Source organism: Helianthus annuus, chromosome 15, assembly GCF_002127325.2.
Source record: "Helianthus annuus cultivar XRQ/B chromosome 15, HanXRQr2.0-SUNRISE, whole genome shotgun sequence".
Classification (NCBI taxonomy): Eukaryota; Viridiplantae; Streptophyta; class Magnoliopsida; order Asterales; family Asteraceae; genus Helianthus; species Helianthus annuus.
In genome coordinates, this window is record NC_035447.2 from 114823912 (window position 1) to 114848722 (window position 24811).

The 24811-nt window shown below is 38.1% G+C and overlaps 1 protein-coding gene and 1 long non-coding RNA gene across 4 annotated transcripts; one reads left to right on the plus strand and one right to left on the minus strand.

Annotated features, from left to right (window-relative positions):
• Positions 1–4969: 4969 nt before the first annotated feature.
• Positions 4970–7396, minus strand: LOC110912239 (plant UBX domain-containing protein 1). The gene is made up of 7 exons (XM_022156918.2): positions 7231–7396; positions 6195–6297; positions 6040–6108; positions 5864–5931; positions 5608–5737; positions 5376–5480; positions 4970–5276 (listed from the first exon to the last, which is right to left on the minus strand). Exons 1-7 carry the CDS (start codon positions 7306–7308, stop codon positions 5089–5091), a joined length of 741 nt encoding a protein of 246 aa, XP_022012610.1. The 5' UTR covers positions 7309–7396; the 3' UTR covers positions 4970–5088.
• Positions 7397–7593: 197 nt separating this feature from the next.
• LOC110912240 lies at positions 7594–10922 on the plus strand. 3 transcript variants are annotated; one of them, XR_004882584.1, is made up of 4 exons: positions 7594–8005; positions 8430–8511; positions 8639–9034; positions 10745–10922. It is a non-coding gene; the product is annotated as an uncharacterized LOC110912240 (long non-coding RNA). The 3 variants fall into 3 exon arrangements; XR_004882585.1 differs by lacking the exon at positions 10745–10922 and having other exon boundaries at positions 7597–8005; positions 8430–8516; positions 8639–10482; XR_004882583.1 differs by lacking the exon at positions 10745–10922 and having other exon boundaries at positions 7604–8005; positions 8639–10482.
• Positions 10923–24811: the final 13889 nt, after the last annotated feature.

Here is a 24811-nt window from a genome sequence, read left to right on the forward strand (position 1 = left end):
TAACGACCTGAATCCCTATAAGCATTTTCTTTAACCATTTGAGTCCAAATTTCTAACACTGTTAGAATTATTCTGTTAACTTTTGTTAAATGACCAAATTACCCTTATACTTTAAAAAACCATTTTATTATTATTAAAACCATTATTAAATATATAAACATATTCAATCATATCTCTCATCTTCATCTTCAGACTCACACTCTCCTAATCACTTTCTCTCTCTTATCTTCCTCTCTAAACAAAACAACCACCACCATCACCACCCCACCGCAACCACCACCATCACCGCCGCACCAACAACGCAGCACCACCGCTGCAACTCCCTCCACCACCGCAAAATGAAAACGCCCCAAATAAAATTAGGGCTTAAACAACCCAAAAGAGGATCATTTGCAGCTGGCGGTGGATTTTGGTAAGAAACTACGTTACAAACAAATCCCACAATTCAAGAATCAACAAAAGGATGCATAATATTCTATAAAAAAATCACAAAGAAGAAAACATCATCATTCAGCAGTTAAAATTTATACCAACTGGAGGAGGAGAAGCATCTGGGTATGAGGTAAGGTAGATGTTTTTCTCATCTTGAAAGCTTGAAGAAGCAGCACAGAATCCAACAACAAATACCCATAAAAGAAAACAAGTTTGTGGGTGAATTAAGGTGGATCTTGGTGGGGTTTTTTTAGGGAAATTTGTGATTTTGATGGATACCCAGATGAGGGATCTTTGAGCCATGGGTATTGTGATCCTGATCCCATACCAGATTGGGCTGGTGTTGAAGTCACAGATGATGATCCATCAACTTGAAACATTTCAACTCAACAAATGAACAACAAAAAGAAGAGCAATTTCTAAATGAAAAGCATCTCAATTGGAACAAGATAACGACTTTGGGGTTTCTAGTGATGACCAGTTGGAGCTGCAACAACGAAAGTATGAACAATCTCTTACTGGGTTTTGAAATTCATCAAAAACCCAACTCAATTCTCACAACAGAAATCAAAGAAGACGAGATTATGGGGTTTTGTAGAGAGAGAAATTAAGACAAGGGTAATTTGGTCATTTAACAAAAGTTAACAGAATGATTCTAACAGTGTTAGAAATTTGGACTCAAATGGTTAAAGAAAATGCTTATAGGGACTCAGGTCGTTAAACTTTTTGCTTTTGGACTCAAGTGGTTAAAACACATAAAACACAGGGACTCAAAATGTAATTTACCCTTATTTTTTATTTTTTATGGTTTAGAATTTAGTTCACTTGGCTTAGTTTTATTGAGCTCAATACTAATTTGATTATTATTTTTTAAAATAATAATAAAACATTACGGAAGTAGGGCACAGCTTTGTAGGGGTCGGGGGCGCCCGACTCTCCGAACTTTTCGCACAGTAGTGTCCGATATGTAGTTTTCATATAGAATTTTTTAGGTATATACGTTTTCGACTCCCAGGTTTTATAATTTTATTAGGTATATACGTTTTCGACCCCCCGGTCGGAAATCTCAAGCTTCGCCACTGTAACGGAAGGGCATATTTTTTCAAGCTCGAACAGGGTACGTGAATTTTCGAAGACGCTTTTGGTCATTATTCTTTTGTTGTATGTCTAGAAATACTAGACGCAAACTCGTGAGTTGCGGTGAGGGTGTTAGAGCAACTTCAACGCCAAGTTTGGAATTGAAGTCCAAAAGGGGGGCCAACACTTCTGGACCACCCTTGGGTTGGAGTTGTTTGACCATGGTGGTCCAATTTGTTCTATCGGATGAGTTTGGTTTGTTTAAGTGGAGACCACATACACACAGGCCTTATTTTTTGATTTTCATTGTAAAAGTGGTGTGTGATGTGGATGTTTGAAATGGTTTAGTGTGTTGGGGAAAAAGTAGGGTTTGGAATAGTTGAGATTTGGAATGATGTGACATATTTGAATTGTGGACTTTGACCAACATTGTGGATGTTCTTAATGTTATTCGTAACTTTATATAAATAACCAAGACTATGTAAAAAAATCACTGTCAAAGGTTGATAAAATTAAGTATGCTGCAACGGTAAATTCGGAGATTTTAATAGATCATATTTTAAAATTTGTAAATGAAAAACCAAAAAAAAAAACTGTATAAAAACTTGAAATATTGAAACAGCTTTGACAACTTGTATGTTTGTATATTGATGACTTGTATAAAAGTACACATTACTCGGATTTAATTAAAATTTACATTGAAACCTAGATGGCAATAAGCATCGCAGCCAAAGAGCAACCACTTTGGCAAAAAAAGAAAAAAAGTTAAAGTTGAGGAGGGCTATATGGTAATTAATCAAAAATTAAAAAGTAATGACTGTGTGGTCAAAGTTGTGAGGGCTATATTGTGATTATTCAAAAAAAAAATAAAGAATAAAAGCTTTTTGGTCAAAGTTGAGAAGGCTGTATTGTGATTAGGGTGGAGGGAGTGGTCTCGGTGAGTGGAGCGGGGAGGGGGGGTTTACCGATTGGGGAACCATCGTTGGTGATTGAGTGGTGATGGGGTAGGAGAGAGGTGGTGTGGGCAGTGACTACTCACCGACTTGTTGAAGAAGAGATCGGTGGGAGAGAGAGTGTGAATGGTGAGCCCCAACTCCTTTCAACCAATCATATTTTTTTTTTAATTCTTTACCACTCTCCATGTGTTTGACCATTACGAGTGATTGAGTGCAAGTGGAGTGGGGACTTAACATAGCATGATACTATTGGCTAGAAAATAACTTAAACACTCATCATTTGATAACCACTCCTTCCACTCTTATTAAAAAGTAAAACTTTGAGGTCAAAGTTGAGAGATATGTGATAATTATTTAAAAATAAAAACTCAGTCAAAAGTTTACAAAGCTATATGATACATTCAACTAAATATATTGGTAGATTTTACACGACTACTAGCGACTGTTAAGAATGAAGATCGGTGGAACGAAGTTCAACGACACTTGTGAGATTCGCCAAATGCAATGAAGATTCAAATATTAAAGATTTCAACACCATGTATGCTAAAGATTCAAACAAATATGTCAAAATGGAAATAAACAAATAAATAAAACGTTGTTAAGAGATGGGAAAAAGAACCGTTCTTTAAAGAAAGAAAGACCACGTACCAGTACATTTGGTCTAGTTTGGTCTAAGAAAAAAAATAATGAAACTCTAAATATACTGCAAAGGTAGTGCAACAAAAGTAAACTTCAGAAAAATCTGCGAAATAGAAGAGTTATAGCCTTCCTATCTAAAATCACACTTTCTTATAGACAACTAGCAGGGGAGCCAAGCCAATTTCGAGCCGCGTGAGTAGTTTTTCAAGCTTAAATTCAACTAGGGCTCAACTCGTTTATTAATTATTTATTAATTAATTCTTATATATTCTTTTAACTACGGTTTATATGTATAGCATAATATATATTGGTTAGCCACTTTTTATCATAATTAGGGGTGTGTAAAAAATCCGAATCTGAAACCGAATCCGAATTATCCGAAAACCCGAATCCGAACTATCTGAATTTTCGGATATCCGAAATTATCGAATATCCGAAAATTCGGATTCGGACAGTAATATTGAAAATTTTCGGATATTTCGGATATCCGACATCCGAAATTTTAATTTTTTATTTTTTAAATATATACCTATAAATAAATTAAAACCCTGATTCTATTATACTGTACAGCCAAAAGGGTTTTCCATCGATGCTCGTGACGATTCGAAGTGAACGTAGGTGAGAATCTCGATTCAAAGTGAATGAAGGTCGAGACAATTCAAAATTAACGAAGGTCGAAGATTGCCGAGAGGAAGGTGCGTTGGTGGGATAGAGTTTTGAGTTTGGAGAGTTGGTTCAAGTTCGCCGGAAGAATTCCGGTGAGAGATTTGGAGTAGAGGTTAACGGCTGTTACATGTGTTTCACATTTGATGCCATTCCATGTGTAGAAATTGTTGAGAAGTTAATGAAGGTGGAGAAGATTGTGCTTATTTGGTTTTCTTTTTTGAACATTCAATACCTCATTTGTTGTACTGTGATAATGGGTAATTGTTTTAGAATTTTATTTTGTAATAATTTTTTTGTTTCTAGAGTTTTGGATACCGTTTCACTATCCGAATCCGTATCCGAAATTTCGGATATCCGGTTTTGAACACCCCTATATATATAACAATAACTATTCACAAATACATATCAAATATATTAAAAAAAATATATGAATTAAAAGCTCGTTTAGGCTAGTGAGCCAGCTCGACTCGATAAGTTCAGTTTAGGCTCGTTTATGAAACAAGCTTATTTTTAGAGCGAGCCCGTGCTTGAGCTCGTTTAATCTCGGCTCGACTCAAGCTAGGGCTGCAAACGAACCAAACGTTGGGCAAACAGTTCGTGAACCGTTCGGCAGGAAGTTCGTTTGTTTAATAAACAAACGAACACGAACAAGAAATTCCGTTCGTTTAGTTAAAATGAACGAACATGAACAATGTCCCGTTCGTTCGTTTATGTTCGTGAACGTTCGATAACATGTTCGATAGTTCATTAGTGTTTTAATTTTTTATATTTTATTTAAATACTTCAACATTCCAAAAATAGAATATTTAATAAGTGTCACTGTATTATATATTTGTTCATTAACGCGTGTTTGTGTTCGCTTGTTTCTATGTGTGTTTATGAACATTAGTTTGTGCTCATTTGTGTTCATCAAAGTTCGTTTTTGTTCATTGCCTAAAATTAACAAACACAAACGAACACGAACAAGTTCATTTCCTTAACAAACGAACACGAACATAAAATCTCGTTCGGTAAGTGTTCATGAACAGTTCGTGAACACACATATTTCTTAACAAAGAAACACAAACAAGGTCTTGTTCGTGTTCGTTCGGTTCGTTTGCAGCCCTAATTCAAGCCATTAAAGAGTAGCTCACGAGCGGCTTGGATCGTTTGCACCCCTGTTACAGTTAATTGTCTTTCATCAGCGTTACCAAAGGCCGTAAAGAAACAATTTTCTTGTATTGCTAATAACATGATCGGTTTTTAAAAGTCTTTTTATAATATAAAAAGAAATTAACAACATAAAACAGATAACATATCTGTAATTTCTCTTGGAATGTCACATTTTCAACCACTTTGGCTTCACCATCTTCTTCTCACCGGCAGGCTTTTGCGATGCAGGGACAGCAGCCACAACAGGTTCCGAAGCAGGTTGATCAGAATCAGGCTTCTGCACAGGTACAAGTTCTAGACCTTTCAAAGACATGACATCATCTTTAAGATATGCGCCTTGTGGGGTTTCGACACCTGGACATAGAAACACACCATCAAATAATATACCTCATCATATTCTTAATAATTCTTCTTATTGAAGACTTAACAATCATATGAAATATATAAGAATACCTTTTGGTAGGTCATATGAATAATATACAATTGCACCAGGAACAAACCCAGCAGAATACAAGTCCTGTGACAAGTCTTTTATTTGCTTCTTTGGAGGAGTGGTATCTGAAAAATTGCCAATATTAGACTTAAATATATATACAAAGATGTTCACCTAACAAGGCGATGTAAGAGAATCATAATGTATATACTCTTTATACGTACGTATATACTTAAGTTATTGTATGCTCACATATATAAAAAGGGAGATCAGGTCGAGCCACAACTTTCACAAGAAGATCAACTAAGCTTTGCAGCGTCTCTGATGGATGGAATGTCGCTTCTAATGTGTGATTATCCGGGAACCTTACACGAACCACAGCCTGTATAAATAAAAATATTTGCATTAGATACAAGTTACAACATAGCGACATGCCAAATCAGACAATCGATGTCTGATGATTGCAAAATTATAAGAAGTTGCTCAACAGATCATGTCGTTAATCTACCTTGGTGATTCTCGATCTACTAGCTGCTGCTTCTGCATCTCGAATCTTTTTTGTCTTCAAATATTTATCTGCTCATAGTGGCTCATGATAAGATTTAAATAATGATAATACCAAAACATACGTAACTAGCACAACAACCTAATAGAGTTATAAAACAAACATACTCATATACTCACCTTCCTTTTTCTTGGTAGCCAATATGCGATAATAATCTTCTGTGGTGAATTCCAAGTCGTCTGGTTCCTCTGTCAAAGAAATAAACCACACTTAATCGCATACAACAATGCACACACTTGTTTACTTCTTAGTTACAAGAGAAGTTATTTCATACCACTATCAGAGGCATTATTCGTCGTTTGAGAAATCGTTGCTGGTGTTGTCTCGAACACACAGATTTCACGACCGTAATTTTGCTTTGCAGCAGCAAGCTTTTCCTAAATTGCCAAAATCACCAACAAACAGTATCATCAGTGCAAAACATTTGTGAATTTCCAAAACAAAGGCGACTAAACTCAACAAATAGTAGAAAAATGTGTTTAGCACTCATTTGTTATTCTAGAATCTTATCTCTAGTTACTTGTATATTCAAATGTTAGCAGTTTGAAACTAAACATGAATTGCCCCCTTGAAGATAAGACAAATTAACAACAGCATCAAATATCAATAGCACGACACAAAACTGTTTAAATAGAAACCCTAATAATGCTTTCAGATCACAAATTTTCAACACAAATGTAATAACCAAGAACTATGCAGACCAAGTGGAAGGCACAATTATCATGTTAAACAGGGATGTGATTAACACAAGTATCAAACATGAAAACGACTCGTTTAACTACCAAGATGAAGAAATAATGGAGCTAAGTTTCACGGGTCAATTGATCGAACGCCGCTTTGCTAGGGTTTGTACTCAAACGTTTGGGTTTACTGGCTAGTCCGAAATATTATCAGGGACAGCAAAGGTGTACATGCCTAGTTGTGTCTAACCGACAAACGTTGTTAGTCAAAAGTTGCCGCCATTACCTAGACTAGTGACCCATATCAAGAGCGGGATGGATTGGCTTATCCCGGACAACAGCCATGACACTAGTCTCCACAATTTAATTATTTAAAAAACATATTTTTTTATTAAAATAGTTTAATCGTGTCATAAGAATTTCCCATCCTTCAAGATCCAAACAGATATAACTTCTAAACCCTAACTAACTAATTCACATTTAGTTTCATAAAACCCTAACAATAATCCTCATAAAACCAGAAGATTTACAACAACAACAACCTTGAAGATGGATTGAAACAAATTAGGTTGAAAAGAGATGAAATCGATTGAAGTGAAAAGAAGTAATGGTAAAGTGAAAGAGAAAGACCGTTGCAAAATTGGCATCCATAGGATCAGCAACGGAGAATCGCTTTCGTTTGAGAGCTGGTAGAGAATCCGCTAGCATCGGCGATCTAATTGCCTCACGTCTCTCTATCCTTTGCTTTTGCGTAGGGCTATTTATTTATTCAATAGATGGATAAATTATTCGAATGTACTTGATTTTGAAAACAAAACTTGTAATGTAAAACGTTCAGGCTATTTATTAATTAATATCTATTAATAGAGCTAGGGAAATGAACAGTGTATTCAAAACGTGGTTTGCTCTTATTGATGCATTTGGGCGGTGATCACACCCATAGACACGTGTACTTTTTTGTCCCGTCATCAACCTTTTTATAACAGTTCTAAATATAAGAGAGAAAAGGAAAACTGAGAGATAAGAGGGTGGGCGGTGCTCTGGTCACCATGGTGGTGGCTGTGGTGGTTCTTTGCCCCCATCAACCCTTTTAAAACCGTCTTGAGGAGAGGGAACGATAGGAGACGGAACCGAGATGAGAGAGAACGAGAAGAGAAAGGGGAAATGGAGAGAGAAGAGGGTGGGCGGTTACCGGAGGGTCACCACCGTCACTCCGCCACCATGGTGTTTTGTGTTGCTCTTTCTTGCGGTTCTGGTGAAAGTGAAACCATGTGAAAACGAGCATTGTCTAAACTCTCATCTCTCCGATCTATCTTCATACCTAATTGAATCGTTACATGTACACCATCGCCGATGACTCTTCATCCATTGGCATTGGCAACCATCGTCACTCATCATTTCTCGGGTACTCCTTATAGCCTCAGATCTGTAATTATCCGTAATTAATTCGTATATCCGAGATGTGTATTTCGTCTTTTGTTGATTTGTGGTTTTGAATGTTTGTCTGGTGTACCGAAGTTGTGTATATCTTATTTTTGTGCAGGACATGATCTGTAATTTTATGGTTAATTTCTATTTTTTATACAACTAGGTTCCTGTGTATGGAAAATGTAATTTTTGATACTTTCAACTGCAATGGTTAGCCTGCACCAATTGTTTCTTGTAAATTGGAGATATCTCCAATTTCTTTTTTTTAGTCTCTAATTTTACATTTAACTGATTGTTTACCGATTTCTTTTAAAACTTTATTATCTTATTATTAGTAAAAATTCAAAAGTGTTTTTTTTTAAACTTATTTTTGTTCTATTTTTTGTTATTGATAATCCCAGGTCAGAACATCCGTAATCTGGTCAAGGATGATGGGGCAGAACATCCCGAGTAGGAAGCCGAGAGAAAGGGCCGTCATTTTGGGTATGGTAATACCTTTTTTTATTTTTTACATGTTTTACAAATTACAAATTAACAATCCAGTTTTTACTAACAGAAGTTTTGTTTCATTGAATTTAAGATAACAATGTTTTTGTTTGATCAACTCTAGATAAGCGTAACAGACAAGGGAGGCAAGATTGCCCACAAAGATGTTGTGGATGAGGAAAATGAGAGTGTTGAGACGGTTGCTTCGCAGATGCCGTGAGTCAAAAAAGATTGACAGACATATATATATCATGATATGAAGGTTGAGGGTAATGTCTTTGAAAATAAGCGTGTGCTCATGGAAAGCATTTATAAATCGAAGGCTGATGAGGCCCGTGAGAACTGTCTGACCAGTTTGAGGCCAAGAGAGCCAAAAACAAGGCTAGCAAAAAACCAAAATTGTCATATAAATTCTTTAATTACAGCTCCAAAGGTAAAGAGTCTCCGAAGAAGAATGAAGAAAAGAGCTTCACGAAGCCGAATTATTCTCAAGGTTTTGATCGCTTTGTTCTTCACGGTGGTAAGTTACATACACTTTCTGATTAGCATAAAAAACCAAATCAAACCAATCTTCGGTTTTGGTTTCAGGATAAATACACTTTCAGTTCGGTTTCGGTTAGCATAAAACAACCAAATTAATAAAAATCAACCCGATTAATTATAAAAGTGGGTTTAAAATTTTAAATGAAATTTGTTTACCAACAAAGCCACTGTTGACTTCTTATAATGTATCTACTGGTGTTTACCAACAAAGCCACTATTAAGTGAATGCACTGTATACAGTGACATGTTTTTAATGTTAATTAATTAATTACGAAGAATTATCACATATAAAGGTTTTTTTAATTGGTTTGTTAAATTTTAATAATGGTTTGATTCAAGTTGTTGTTGTTGTTTGATTGGGTCACTATTCTTTGGATTTGTTTTGCAAGGTTCGGTATCGTTAATCAAAAATCAAATCAGATTTGTTGTTTGATATATCTATTAATAACACAACTTAAATGAATAGTATTTTGAGTTGTGGTTCGATTTGAATGGGCAATTTGGGCAGTTCTTCACACGTCACCCGCTACTTTCCCATTTCGTGATAGCATATTCGTGTCACTAGGTTAATCACGGTTCCGTGACTTGTGTTTGGCTCTGTTGGGTTACTGTTTGAATTTGGGAAATGAAATTGGGATTACGTTTCTGTACCGGCAAATAGATTAAAAACAATCAAGTCTAGCCCTATTTAAATACATGAGTCTAAACCCGTTGAATGTGGTTCAACTGGGACTGACTTCAATCCGGTAACCAGAATGGGGACTGTTTGTAAGTTAGTCGTCGTTTTTGCGACACCCGTTGTACCCATTATCAACCCAGTTGTATTTACCGGACCTGTTGGAATTAAGTGTATATGGAACTGAAAGTTATATTCGGCCGTTACGTCCCGAGTTCGTTTGCCGGCTATGATAACTTTGGTAAAAAAATAGGTTTGATGTTGCATAGCAAGGATGGCGAGTTCACTGTTTACTACTAGCAACCTGTTATGCAACCATCAGAACCTCAATACCGATTCTGAGTAGTCAACTACAAGTCATTAACAAACCAAAACGAGTTCCGGTTCTGTAACCAACCTCATTCAAGTGAGTGAATCATCCGTATAGACGCATTGGTAGAAAATGGGAAAAAACGGTTTCATGTAACTTTAATGTCTACAATTGGCAGTCATTGGGGTGTTTTGTGTTGCCAACAATATCTCCATCAGGCGTTTTATTTTGCACGCCCCAAACAATTTTTTGAAGAATGTCTAAGGGGTTTATTGTTTCATATGGGAGTATGAATTTGAATATAGCAAGTTCATTTTTGTCTTTCAAAACCAAAAGTATTCAGTAATGGAACACTACTATGACAACTCTTGATTTACTTTGCTCTTGTAGAATGTGAACATGTTATTAATGCAATCGCATCTGGGAAGCACATTTTGAATTTTCACTGGTATAGTGGTATGTGTTCAACACTTAGTTTTGTTATGAAAACCTCTTTAGAGGCTTCAGGCATGAATTTGTAACTAAACTACTTCCTCCATCGTGAAATCAAACTCCACTTTTGACTTTTAAGATTTAATTGACATGTATTTTGACTCCAAACTTAAATGATGCATACTTATTTTATATTTTCATTATGATATCCGGGTTTTCTAATATTTTATTTGTTGGCTAAAATAAATATTGGAACTATTGTTACAAAGGATGGAGGCGGAATGTATTCGGGTGAACTTGAGATAATCAACAAGTAAAACAACACCATTGCCCGGAGCAACGTAAATCCTTTTCCAACACTTCTCATGTTATTGGGTGTTTATTAGCGCCACAAAGAAGACTAGGTACCAAACGCATGAAAAAAAAACTTTTGTGATCTATGTTAGAACCGTACTATAAATCACATCAGCCACTTTTGTGTATGAACTTCATTGGCATAAGCAAAATGTTCACATCAAGAATGATTTGGTTTGGCGCGCCGCAACGCGCGCGTGGGTATAAACCTAGTTTATTCAATAGATGGATAAATTATTCGAATGTACTTGATTTTGAAAACAAAACTTGTAATGTAAAACGTTCAGGAAAAAAAAAAAAAAAAAAAAAAAAAAAAAAAAAAAAAAAAAAAAAACCTTCTAACGTTAAATATCGCAAAAATAATTAAAGTTTTAGACATTTAGACTGTTAGGGCATGTTTGGCTAAGCTTTTCAAAACAACTTATTGGCTTATTGACTTATTAAAAAGCCAATAAATTGTTTTTGTGTTTGCCTAAGTCAAAAGTCCTTTTAAAAATGGTTTTTTGCAAAGAAAAAAAAGAAGGTTTCAATCAGCTTTTAACTTTTTAAACTACAAATTACCAATATACCCTTTCTTTACCCTCTTATATCTAAAAGAATGCCTATTTTAGTCATTTTACATCAATAAGCTAATCCAAACACTTTTTTTTAAAAACTCCTTTTCAAAAAGTCCTTTTCCTAAAAGTCCTTTTCCAAAAGTTCTTTTTAACTATAATAAGCTTAGCCAAACATGCCCTTAGAGCATTCACATCCAATCCACTAAAAATATACATACATTTCACTAAAAAACAACTCTTATATCAATATATTTCACTAAAAACAAATACTTTTTCTCTCTCCTTTTCAATATATATTACATTTTTTCTCTCTCTTTCACTCACAACCACTTTCAATATATATTAAAAAATTATAGTGGGTGAACAGTGTCCCCCCAAATATACAGATGAACAGTAATATTTTCTCTCTCCTCCACTCACAACCACTTTTTATACTCTTTACATTTTAAAAACCCCACACACTACATATGATGGACTGGATGTGAATGCTCTTAGTCCTTGTAATTTCTGAAAAATAACAAATTTTATTAAGGCTTTTGATTTGGGTATTGTTAAATGTACCCACAAGTCAACTTTTTTTATATATTATTTTCTCACTTCTAACTTTATTGGATATAACATCTATCTAACTACTATAATAAAAGAAACCAATTTTGGGACACTTGTCATTATTCTAGACCATCTTTAATATAAATCTTATCAACTCTAAATCATTGGCATAAACTTAAATTCAAAACGTAAAGTCTTATCCAAACTAAAAAGCATTGTTTCACTTAACTTAACAGTAGATAAACATGTATATTATTTATTGTTAATGTTATTATTGTTAAGTATGAGAAATTATATTAAATAACTTATTAATCAAACCAAAAATTTTAAATAGTATTAACCTAATTTAAAAAATAATAAAAAAATCCATTTTGATTTAGAAATATTTTTTTTAACAATAGATAAACCCGTGTAATACACAGGGTTTTTAAAGATATAACATTTTTTTATTATTTGCTATATAAAATTAAATTTATTCAAACCGTACAATACATAAAGTATTTTCTAAATATAATTTTTTTATTATTTAGTATATAAAATTACATTTCTTCCACCTGTGAATACACGAGGTTTTTTTTTAATGATAACTTTATTATTGTTTGGTATATAAAATTACTTTTATTCAACCCGCACAATACGCGAGGTTCTTAAAGATATAATTTTTTTTAGAGTTAATTACATAGTTAGTCCATGTGGTTTGCACAAAGTAATATACTTAGGTACTAATAGTTTAAAATCACCTTCTAAGATATTAAATTTTAATTTTGTAACGTTTGGAGGTATTAACGTTAATTGTTTGTTAAACTATTAGTACCTAAGTATGTTATTTTGTGCAAACCACATGGACTAACTATGTTAATACCCTAGAAGCTAATACCTTCAAAGGTTACAAAATGAAAAGTTAATACCCTAGAAGGTGATTTTAAACTATTAGTACATAAGTATGTTATTTTGTGCAAACCACATGGATTAACTATGTAATTAACTCTTTTTTATTATTTAATACATAAAATTATATTTACTCAACACATTTAATAAATAAGATTTTTAGAAATATATTATTTTTTATTTAGTATATAAAATTACATTTATTAAACCCCGTGTAATGCACGGGGTTCTAACCTAGTAATACAATAAATGCATATCATTTTATCACTCCTAACTTTATTGGATGAAATATACCCCCCCCCCCCCTTTTATTACTTTATATTTTATTACTTTATATACCTCCTTTTCAAAAAAAAAAATACATTAAATTTTGTCATGTTTCTCCCGAGGTTTTTTAGGTAAACAAAACTAAATACGTTTTTTATTTATAAATAAAAACATGTTCCAAAAAAATAAGAAATAAACTTTACTGAATAAAAAATACACTTTTAAGTTTTTTTTTATAAAATACGTATGATGAAAAAGTTATATATACATAAAACATGTTATCTAAATGCAAGATTCAAATTTAATAATAATAATAATAATAATAATAATAATAATAATAATAATAATATATTTATGTTACGAAACTCTTCAAAACCCTCCACCCCCAAACCTATATTATGATCAGCTCCTCCCCTAACTTTTCTTTTTCGTTTTTTTATTTAACAATTAATTTATTTTAAATTTGTTAAATATTTATCACTAAAACTTTTCAATAATAATTTAAAAAAACACAATTAAAGGAAAAAAACGTACATAATTTAAAAACAAACTAAACACCTCACTTTTTTTTGTAGTTTTTTCTTTCATCTTTGCTGCCGCTTAAAAATCTGATATAAGGGTGCTAAACGGGTCGTGTTCGTGGGTTGACGAGTTCAACCCGACCAATGAACCCGAAAATTGTGTCATTAGAAAAGAAAAGAAAATATACTTTTTACTTTCTAGAAAAAATAGACAGTTAAAATAAGTAAATAATCCTACATTATATTTTTAGTAGTAACCCTACTACGAAAGGTTTTGTCGTCCCTTCTTGGTCTTTTCTTTGATCGGAAGGTTCATGTTCACCGGAGTTCACCGGAGCAGCCATCTGTCTATCATGTTCACCGGAGTTCGCCGGAATCGTCATTTGATCGGAAGGTTCATCGGATAAGCCTAATAAAGTGTTATTTATTTATTAATATTGACATTAATACTGATAATGGTATACCAAAATATAAAAACGTAACAAAAGTATTATAAAATAAAATAACTTAAAAAACATAATTATTACTTTTGATTTTATAATAAAATAATATAATAAAGTAGTTAATCATTACTAAATCATTACTAAATTTGACTTTTGGTATATTAATCCTTAGGCTACCCGGGGCACCTTCGGGGAGTCCCTTCGGGGACCATTTTTACCGAGAGGGGAGGTGCCGCCATTCAGACGGAGAGTGAAATCGGGGAACAATTTTGGGGAGGAGGCACCGAAGAGGGAAGGAGAGAGAAGGTGGGCCAGCCTTTATTTCAACCAATGAAAACTTTTTTTTTTTAATAAAAAAAACAATTCCCCTAAGAGGGGTGCACCCCGTACGTTTTTGGACAAGAGGGAAGTTATAGAGGGGAAATGACATGGCAACGTATGATTGGGTTACAAAAAATTTCCCCTCACCTCATTAGGGGGTGCCCCCTTCACCCTTATCTTGGGTGTATTGTAAATTTCAGAGTTAATTACATGGTTACTCGAGGGTATTAATGATAACTTTAGTTACAAAATGAGAACCAAAGGTATTTTTATCATTTTATATTAGTATCCAACATTGTTAATTTTGAGAAACTACATGGGCTTCGTAGTCACAAACGGTGACTTTAAAGTAAACCCAGAGAAGGTTCAAGCAATAGAACGAATGCCATCGCCAAAAACAATCAAGGAGATGCAACGATTAGCCGGCCGTTTAGCCGCGCTAAACCGTTTCTTATCAAATCATGTTGCAAAGTCATATCCTTTTATCAGCACCTTGCGTAACTGCGTAAAGAAGTAAGAATTTAAGTGCACACCCGAGGCTGAAGCCGCATTCTAGCAGATGAAGGAATGTTTGATAAAGCTCCCTACACTGACCACGTCGTATGAGAAGGAACCACTCATACTGTACTTATCTTCTTCGGATAAGGCAGTAGGGTCGGTATTGATGGTAGAAAGAAACGGAGTTCAAACTCCAATTTACTATGTCAGTAGGGTGCTTATCGATCCAGAAACGAGATACTCCACAATGGAAAAGTTGATACTGGCGCTGCTTCATGCTTCTAGAAGGCTGCGTAGATACTTTACAAGGCTGGTAGAGGATCCGCTAGCATCGGCGATCTAATTGCCTCACGTCTCTCTATCCTTTGATTTTGCGTAGGGCTATTTATTCAATAGATGGATAAATTGTTCGTATGTACTTGATTTTGAAAACAAAACTTGTAATGTAAAACGTTCAGGAAAAAAAAACATTCTAACAGTAAATATCGCAAAAATAATTAAAGTTTTAGACATTTAGACTGTTAGTCCTTGTAATTTCTGAAAAATAAAAAATTTTATTAAGGCTTTTGATTTTGAAAATTTCAGAGTTAATTACATGGTTACTTGAGGGTATTAATGATAACTTTAGTTACAAAATGAGAACCAAAGGTATTTTTAGTATCCTAACATTGTTAATTTTGAGAAACTACATGGACTTACCATTTGTAACAACGCATTTTATCTATGTTTCGTTGTGTGAAACCGATCCAAACTCACGACGCATCTTTTTATCTACGTTTCGTTGTGTGAAACCTAGCCAAACTCGCGACATATTTTTTTTATTATAACGTTTCTTTGTGTGAAATCGAGTCGAACTCAAGACGTATTTTTTAACATTAATTTTCTTTGTGTGAAAAATTATATATTTTAAAAGATGTTATCCACGTCACCAAGTTTTTTTGTCTACGTTTCGTTATATGAAACCGAGCAGAACTAATGTGTTTTTTTATCTATCTATGTTTCATTGTGTGAAAAGTTATATCTTCTAAAATTTGTTGGGGAGATCCTGACCCGATATGGGATCCACATCTCTCAAGTTAGCCCGGTTGGTACGCTTCGACTCACTCACTTTGAATTTATTTGTCGGGCACAAAATTTGATCCCTACATTTGATATGTTCAACGTGTTTTACTACGTGTCACACCCCCAAAATCCACCTGCGGGTAACACCCGCTTCGTGGGCGTGACTGACCAGGATCCAGCCACCAATTATACCGAATACTTAAGTTGATAACAAAAGTAATATTTACTATTCATAAGCTTAGCAAATATTAAGTTCAGAGTTTAAAGTTTTAAGTTCAAAACAGTAATAAGTAGCGGAAGCTTAAGTAAAGAAGTTTAAACATAGTTCATGTTTCAAAATAAGGTAACACCCAGCACAAGGGTGAACAGACACTACACGTTCCCAAGCTGCAAGCTCCTTCGTCACTGGTTACCTGCAAAGCATGCAGTAAGGGGTCAACAATAATGCTGAGTGAGTTCACTAGTTGTCCAGTTTTATTTACCAAAAACTTTGTTTCACCGGTTATTTTATCCGTTTATACATGCCCTGGGGAGCTACCCCAAAAGTTAGCGACTAAACTGTTTTTCCAATACCGAACACTAGGTAACCGTTGCGTATCCGCAGGATGCCCCGATGTCAATGTTCTATCATCATTGACGATTATCTGAGTACATTAGTTCACGACCGTCCCAAACCAGGGCACGGTGTGAGGCTGGTAAACACCTAAATAGCGCTATCAACTAATAACCCGTTCGCCTAACCCGGCGACTAATCGGTATTTGTAGTAGGGACTTGAGTGATAGAGTTTCGTTTAGTGCCGTTAGTTGCAATCCGTATAAACAGTAATTAACCAAAAAGGTTTCCCAATACCCGGGAAGGATAAGTAAGTTTTGTTCCCAATAACTAGGGAAGGTATGTAAATGGTATCCCCTTTTACCAGGGGATAGGGTTGTTTTAGTCTCGTGTCCCAAACCACCGGGACGCATGCTTTTAAGTTGTGAACTCACCTTGGGTTGCTCGGTAGGTTTAGGTTACTTGTCAATCACGTTGGTCACCACGTCCTAACATGGTTACCGGTATAGGTCAGGTTCGGTATACAAGCATTCACGTAAAACACATACGGGCACGTAACATACATACAAGCAAACAGTCGTGGGGTTATTGGGCCGGCCCTAACAGTAACACAGTCAAACAGAATACAGTAACATACAATCCAGTCAACAAATAGCCCAAGTTAAACACGTATTGGCCCAATAACCAAAATGGACAGCCCACTCGCAACCAGCTGGTCTCGAGTCGCAACCAGGTGGTTGCGGCTTGTCACGTTATGGTTGCGAGTCGCAACCGTGGACTCGAGTTGTCACGTGTTGGTTGCGAGTCGTAACCGTTGTAGTCTCGAGTCGTAATCGCGTGGTTTCGACTTGTCATGCCTTGGTTGCGAGTCGCAACGGCGCAGTTGCGAGTCGGAATGCTGTCATTTTCATGTACACGTGATGATGCAGATATGACAGTCCAAATTGTACATATGAAATCAGACCCAGATTAGGAAACTACCAATAAGGTTTCACTAACACTTTGCCAAATCTGAATATTAGTAAAGATAGATCAAACTTTGCCATTTTTAATTCTTCAAACCCACATTCAACAAGTTCATCCTATATTCATAAATTTCTAGGGTTTTCATGTCAAACATAATCCTATGTTTATGAACCAAAATCACATGTTTTTTGATAAGGTTATGATACAAAACAAGAAAACATACATTATAGGGCCGAAATCTTATGTTTAATCATCATCATTATTTCTTGCATGAACAATAAAGCATAGATTTAACACTTTTTAACTATCATCTTCTAGCCATTTTAACATGTCACAAGTATTCACACATAATGGTTTTCACATATATTTTACTTCACAAATCACCCTAGAATCATGCATAATGTTCCTAACCAAACATTTTCTTTTCTATTTCATAAACACATCATTCAAGCAAACATACAAAGCATTAATTACACACTAACCGGTTTGTGAAGAAGGAACCGAAAACAAAGGAAGAAGGTGAGGGAAGATGAAGTGTCCGTATGGTGATCTTGTCCGAGATCCTTGCTTGAATCCGAAAGTTAGAAGAAATGGGTTGTGTGTTTGGGGTTTCTTAGTTGAGAGAGAATAAGGAGTGTATGTGTTTGTGTGTAGTGCAAAAATGAAAGAAATGAGGGAAAGGTTGGATATATACAAGGGGTGTCACGAGTTGGGCTTGGGGGTTTCGGCCCAACCGGTTACGGCCCAAGGGCCACTCGAAACCAAGAGGCCCACTCGCAACCAAGCGGTTGCGAGTCGTGGTCTCGACTCACATACATATATATAATACATACATACAACACACGTTAAGCAAATAAAGATCACGTTTCCATTTAATAATATTTATATACACAAAATATTACAAGGTGTTCGTTCGGAAAAACCTCGAGTGTCACATTATCCCCAAGTTTTAAGAACTTTCGTCCCGAAAGTTGAAGCAGCCACTGTCAAGCTAGCGTGTTTCAACGGGGTGTCACATCATCCCCCCGTTAGTTTGGAATTTCGTCCCGAAATTCGGTTGTAGCTTCAGTGCTGGGGTTTTCGTTTGGGAACAACTGGGGATACTTGGACTTCATCTGGTCCTCCCGCTCCCAGGTAAACTCTGGGCCGCGCCGTGAGTTCCAACGAACTCGCACAAGGGGTATCTGGCTACGTTTAAGGGTTTTGATCTCTCGATCCGTGATCTCAATCGGTTCCTCAGTAAAGTGTAGCTGTTCATCAATCGTCAGTTCCTTAAAAGGAATCACAAGTGTTTCATCCGACAAACACTTCTTCAGGTTAGACACGTGAAAAACGTTGTGCACTGCACTCAGCTCTGCAGGCAGGTTCAATCTATAAGCTACCTTACCGATTTTCTCGGTAATTTCGAATGGTCCAACATACCGTGGATTCAGCTTGCCTCGTTTACCAAAACGAACCACACCCTTCCAGGGTGAGACTTTGAGTAGAACCCGGTCCCCGACCTGGAATTCTAACGGTTTCCTACGCTTATCAGCGTAGCTTTTCTGACGGTCACGAGCTGCCGCCATGCGTTGCCTGATCTGTGAAATCTTTTCCGTTGTATCTACCACTAGTTCTGGGCCTGTGAGTTGACTGTCACCGACTTCCGCCCAGCAAAGAGGTGATCGGCATTTACGACCGTACAATGCCTCAAAAGGTGCCGCCTGAATGCTAGTGTGGTAGCTGTTATTGTAGGAGAATTCCACCAGCGGTAGATGCTTCTCCCAGTTCTTGCCAAAATCGATCACACATGCCCTAAGCATGTCTTCCAGGGTTTGGATGGTGCGTTCAGACTGCCCATCCGTTTGCGGGTGGTAAGCGGTGCTCATGTCCAAACGTGAGCCAAAGGATTTGTGCATAGCTTGCCACAATTCGGAAGTAAAACGAGCGTCTCGGTCGGAAATAATAGAAGTTGGCACCCCGTGCCTGGAGACTACTTCCTTTAAATAGATTTCTGCCAAGGTTGAGAACTTGTCTGTTTCCTTAATGGCCAGAAAGTGTGCAGACTTAGTCAAACGATCTACTATCACCCAAATAGTATCATTCCCGCGTTGAGATCTAGGTAGCCCTGTAACAAAATCCATGGAAATTTGCTCCCATTTCCATTTCGGGATTTCCGGCTGCTGGAGTAGGCCTGCTGGTTTCTGATACTCGACCTTGACTCTTGCGCAGGTCAAACATTTGCCAACGTAGGCTGCTATGTGGGCCTTCATGCCAGGCCACCAGTATGTGGTTCTTAGGTCGTGGTACATCTTATCTGCACCAGGATGTACTGAATAACGGGACCTATGAGCTTCGTCCATCACAAGCTCTCGTAAATCTCCGTAAAGTGGGACCCAAATGCGCCCTGCCACATAGTAGGCGCCGTCTTCCTTCTGTTCTAGTTGCTGCCTCGATCCTCGCAGGGACTCAGCCCTGATGTTTTCCGGTTTCAGAGCTTCAATCTGAGCATTTCGAATCTGGGTAGGAAGACTGGACTGGATGGTGAGTTGTAATGCTCGCACGCGCTTTGGTATAGTGTCCTTTCGGCTGAGGGCGTCTGCCACAACATTGGCCTTGCCCGGATGATACTTGATGGCGCATTCGTAATCATTCAGAAGTTCGACCCATCGGCGCTGTCGCATGTTTAATTCCTTTTGCTTGAAGATATGCTCGAGACTCCTGTGATCGGTGTAAATGGTGCACTTGGTACCGTACAGGTAATGTCTCCATATCTTAAGCGCAAATATCACCGCTCCTAGTTCCAAGTCGTGTGTTGTGTAGTTCCTTTCATGTGTCTTAAGTTGTCGAGAGGCGTAAGCAATAACTTTCTCGCGTTGCATTAACACGCAACCGAGCCCATGAATAGACGCATCGCAGTAAACCACAAAGTCGTCCGTTCCTTCAGGTAACGAGAGAATAGGAGCACTGCAGAGGTTATCCTTAAGCCTCTGAAAAGCAGATTCCTGTGCTTCTTTCCACTTGTAGGTGACGCCTTTCTGAGTGAGCGTAGTGAGGGGTTGTGCAATCTTTGAGAATCCTTGAATGAATCTGCGGTAGTAACCTGCCAATCCCAAGAATTGGCGAACTTCGGTCGGAGTCTTAGGGGTAGGCCAATTCTTTATAGAGTCGACCTTTGCAGGGTCGACGTGGATTCCATCCTTGTTAACCACGTGCCCAAGGAAATGGACTTCTCGAAGCCAGAAGTCACATTTCGAGAACTTGGCATACAGTTGTTCGTTGCGAAGGAGTTCGAGGATAAGGCGTAGATGCTGTTCATGCTCTTCTTGACTTTTCGAGTAGATCAAGATGTCGTCTATAAACACGATCACGAATTTGTCGAGGTAGGGTTTGCATACCCGGTTCATGAGATCCATGAATACTGCAGGGGCGTTGGTCATTCCAAAGGGCATAACGAGGAATTCATAATGTCCATAACGAGTTCTGAATGCAGTCTTGGAAATATCTTCATTACGGACCCTTAACTGATGGTAGCCTGATCGCAGGTCAATCTTAGAATAGTAGCTTGATCCTTGCAATTGATCGAATAGGTCGTCGATTCGAGGGAGAGGGTAACGATTCTTGATGGTAACCTTGTTCAGCTCACGATAGTCGATGCACATTCGGAATGTGCCATCCTTCTTCTTAACAAAGAGTACCGGTGCTCCCCAGGGTGATGAACTAGGGCGGATAAATCCCTTATCCAATAGTTCTTGTAGTTGCGTCGAGAGTTCCTTCAATTCTGCGGGGGCTAGACGGTAAGGTGCACGAGCTATAGGCGCTGCTCCGGGAGCTAGCTCGATTTGGAATTCGACCTGACGATGGGGAGGGAGTCCAGGTAATTCCTCAGGAAATACCTCGGGGTAGTCACGCACTACTGGAAAGTCTTCGATCCTCTTTTCCTTTTCCTGCGTGTTGGTGACGAGGGCTAAGATAGCGGTGTGCCCTTTTCGTAAACACTTCTGGGCTTTCAAGAATGAGATAACGCCGGAGATTTCTCCACTTTTGCCACCTTGAACAATGAGGGATTTGCCGGAACGGCGAGGAATACGAACTGCTTTCTCCTGACAAAGGATCTCAGCGCGATGCTTGGATAACCAATCCATACCAATAACGACGTCGAAGCTTCCAAGAGTAACAGGGAAAAGGTCGATACTAAATGTCTGACCGGACAACTCTAGTTTGCAGCCCTGGATAACATGTGAGGCCTCGATGTTTCTACCATTAGCTAACTCGACGATATGAGGAGAACTTAGTAACGAAAGCGGACGCTTAAGCTTCTTACTAATACGTAGGGATACATAACTAGCATCGGCACCAGAATCAAATAACACAGTAACATAACGATCATCGAGTAGGAACTTACCCGCCACGACATTGGGGTCATTCCTTGCTTCTCCAGCTCCAATCACAAAAGCCCTTCCTCTAGCACCATTCCCAGCATTGTTGTTCTGATTGTTGTTCCCAGCTCCCTGATTATTGTTGCGATTCTGATTCAGTTCAGGGCAATCCTTCTTAAAGTGCCCCTCAGCTCCACACTTAAAACATGCCCGGTTGTTTCCTTGCTGTTGTTGCTGTTGGGGTTGTTGCTGATTCTGTCTTGCTGGGAACTGACTCCTACAATCCTTGGCTTCGTGCCCCATCTTGTGGCATCGCTGACACTGGCCCTTGTTACATGCCCCATTGTGGTGCTTGTTACACTTGTTGCATTTTGGGTAGCTTCCCCGGTAGCCACCCTGTTGTTGAGTGCCCTTGTTGCTTTCAGTTTTCCTTTGCTGTGCTGGGGCCTGAGTGGGGTTAGCATCCTTGCTCTGACTTCCTTCCCACTTACGCTTGCTGTCACTAGAAGTTCCGACAGTAGCACTGATCCTTTTGGGCAACCTGCCCTCCTCTACGGCCTGATCAGTAAGTTTGTGAGCAAGTCGAACGATCGGCTGAATAGTAGTGTGGTTGGCTGAAGTTACATGGCTTCGAATTTCTGGAGCCAAACCCTTGATGTACAGTTCGATTCTTCGATACATAGGTCGAGACATGTTTGGGCAAAGAGCAGCATAATCGTTGGACAACTTGGTGTAGGTTTCAATCTCTGACCCAACCATCTTGAGCTCATAGTACTCATTCTCAAGCTTGTGGATGTCATCCCGGTGACAGTATTCATCTTTGATCATATCCTTGAAATCCTCCCACGCAGTAGCATTTGCAGTTTCCAGTCCAAACATCTGAATCTGCGCCTTCCACCAAGAAAGCGCGCTTCCTTCAAGCGTAGCAGTAGCAAATTTCACCCAATTTGCAGTGGGACACTCGCAAACAGCAAAAACAGCTTCAATTTTCTCAATCCAGTGCAGAAGACCTATGGCACCCTCAGTGCCGTTGAAAGGGAGAGGCTTGCAATCCATGAAAGTTTTGAAAGTACACACTGGTGGTTGCGCAGGTGCATGCTGACCTGTTCGTGAGAAGCGAAGCGTATAGGTTTAGAGGCGAAAAGTCGATGTGGCGGTAGGATCTAAACTTCCTAAAACAACGAGCTTACCTATAGGGTGAGCTGCGAAAGCTGCAGCCACAGTGTTGAGCAGGTTAGTGAACTGAGCCTGCGTCATGTTGATGTTTCCTCTTCCACGTCCACTCATTGTCTTCATAACCAGAAAACACAGTATGAGTGTGATGTCGTAGTGTAGCGAGAATGAGATAGAAGAGAGAGGTGTATCTATCTAGTTTAGGCACACTAGTACGTATATCATACAGGAAACATAAAGCAGACAAGTAAACACTGGTCCGAGCTATGAGGTCAAATGTGTCGAGCCTTGCACTTGGAGTGTAGCGTCGTTGCGAGTCACGGGTTATAGTCTGGTTTTCTCCAAAAAGATTTTCCCCTTTTTAAAACCAAGTTCACTATAACCAATGGCTCTGATACCAATCTGTCACACCCCAAAATCCACCTGCGGGTAACACCCGCTTCGAGGGCGTGACTGACCAGGATCCAGCCACCAATTATACCGAATACTTAAGTTGATAACAAAAGTAATATTTACTATTCATAAGCTTAGCAAATATTAAGTTCAGAGTTTAAAGTTTTAAGTTCAAAACAGTAATAAGTAGCGGAAGCTTAAGTAAAGAAGTTTAAACATAGTTCATGTTTCAAAATAAGGTAACACCCAGCACAAGGGTGAACAGACACTACACGTTCCCAAGCTGCAAGCTCCTTCGTCACTGGTTACCTGCAAAGCATGCAGTAAGGGGTCAACAATAATGCTGAGTGAGTTCACTAGTTGTCCAGTTTTATTTACCAAAAACTTTGTTTCACCGGTTATTTTATCCGTTTATACATGCCCTGGGGAGCTACCCCAAAAGTTAGCGACTAAACTGTTTTTCCAATACCGAACACTAGGTAACCGTTGCGTATCCGCAGGATGCCCCGATGTCAATGTTCTATCATCATTGACGATTATCTGAGTACATTAGTTCACGACCGTCCCAAACCAGGGCACGGTGTGAGGCTGGTAAACACCTAAATAGCGCTATCAACTAATAACCCGTTCGCCTAACCCGGCGACTAATCGGTATTTGTAGTAGGGACTTGAGTGATAGAGTTTCGTTTAGTGCCGTTAGTTGCAATCCGTATAAACAGTAATTAACCAAAAAGGTTTCCCAATACCCGGGAAGGATAAGTAAGTTTTGTTCCCAATAACTAGGGAAGGTATGTAAATGGTATCCCCTTTTACCAGGGGATAGGGTTGTTTTAGTCTCGTGTCCCAAACCACCGGGACGCATGCTTTTAAGTTGTGAACTCACCTTGGGTTGCTCGGTAGGTTTAGGTTACTTGTCAATCACGTTGGTCACCACGTCCTAACATGGTTACCGGTATAGGTCAGGTTCGGTATACAAGCATTCACGTAAAACACATACGGGCACGTAACATACATACAAGCAAACAGTCGTGGGGTTATTGGGCCGGCCCTAACAGTAACACAGTCAAACAGAATACAGTAACATACAATCCAGTCAACAAATAGCCCAAGTTAAACACGTATTGGCCCAATAACCAAAATGGACAGCCCACTCGCAACCAGCTGGTCTCGAGTCGCAACCAGGTGGTTGCGGCTTGTCACGTTATGGTTGCGAGTCGCAACCGTGGACTCGAGTTGTCACGTGTTGGTTGCGAGTCGTAACCGTTGTAGTCTCGAGTCGTAATCGCGTGGTTTCGACTTGTCATGCCTTGGTTGCGAGTCGCAACGGCGCAGTTGCGAGTCGGAATGCTGTCATTTTCATGTACACGTGATGATGCAGATATGACAGTCCAAATTGTACATATGAAATCAGACCCAGATTAGGAAACTACCAA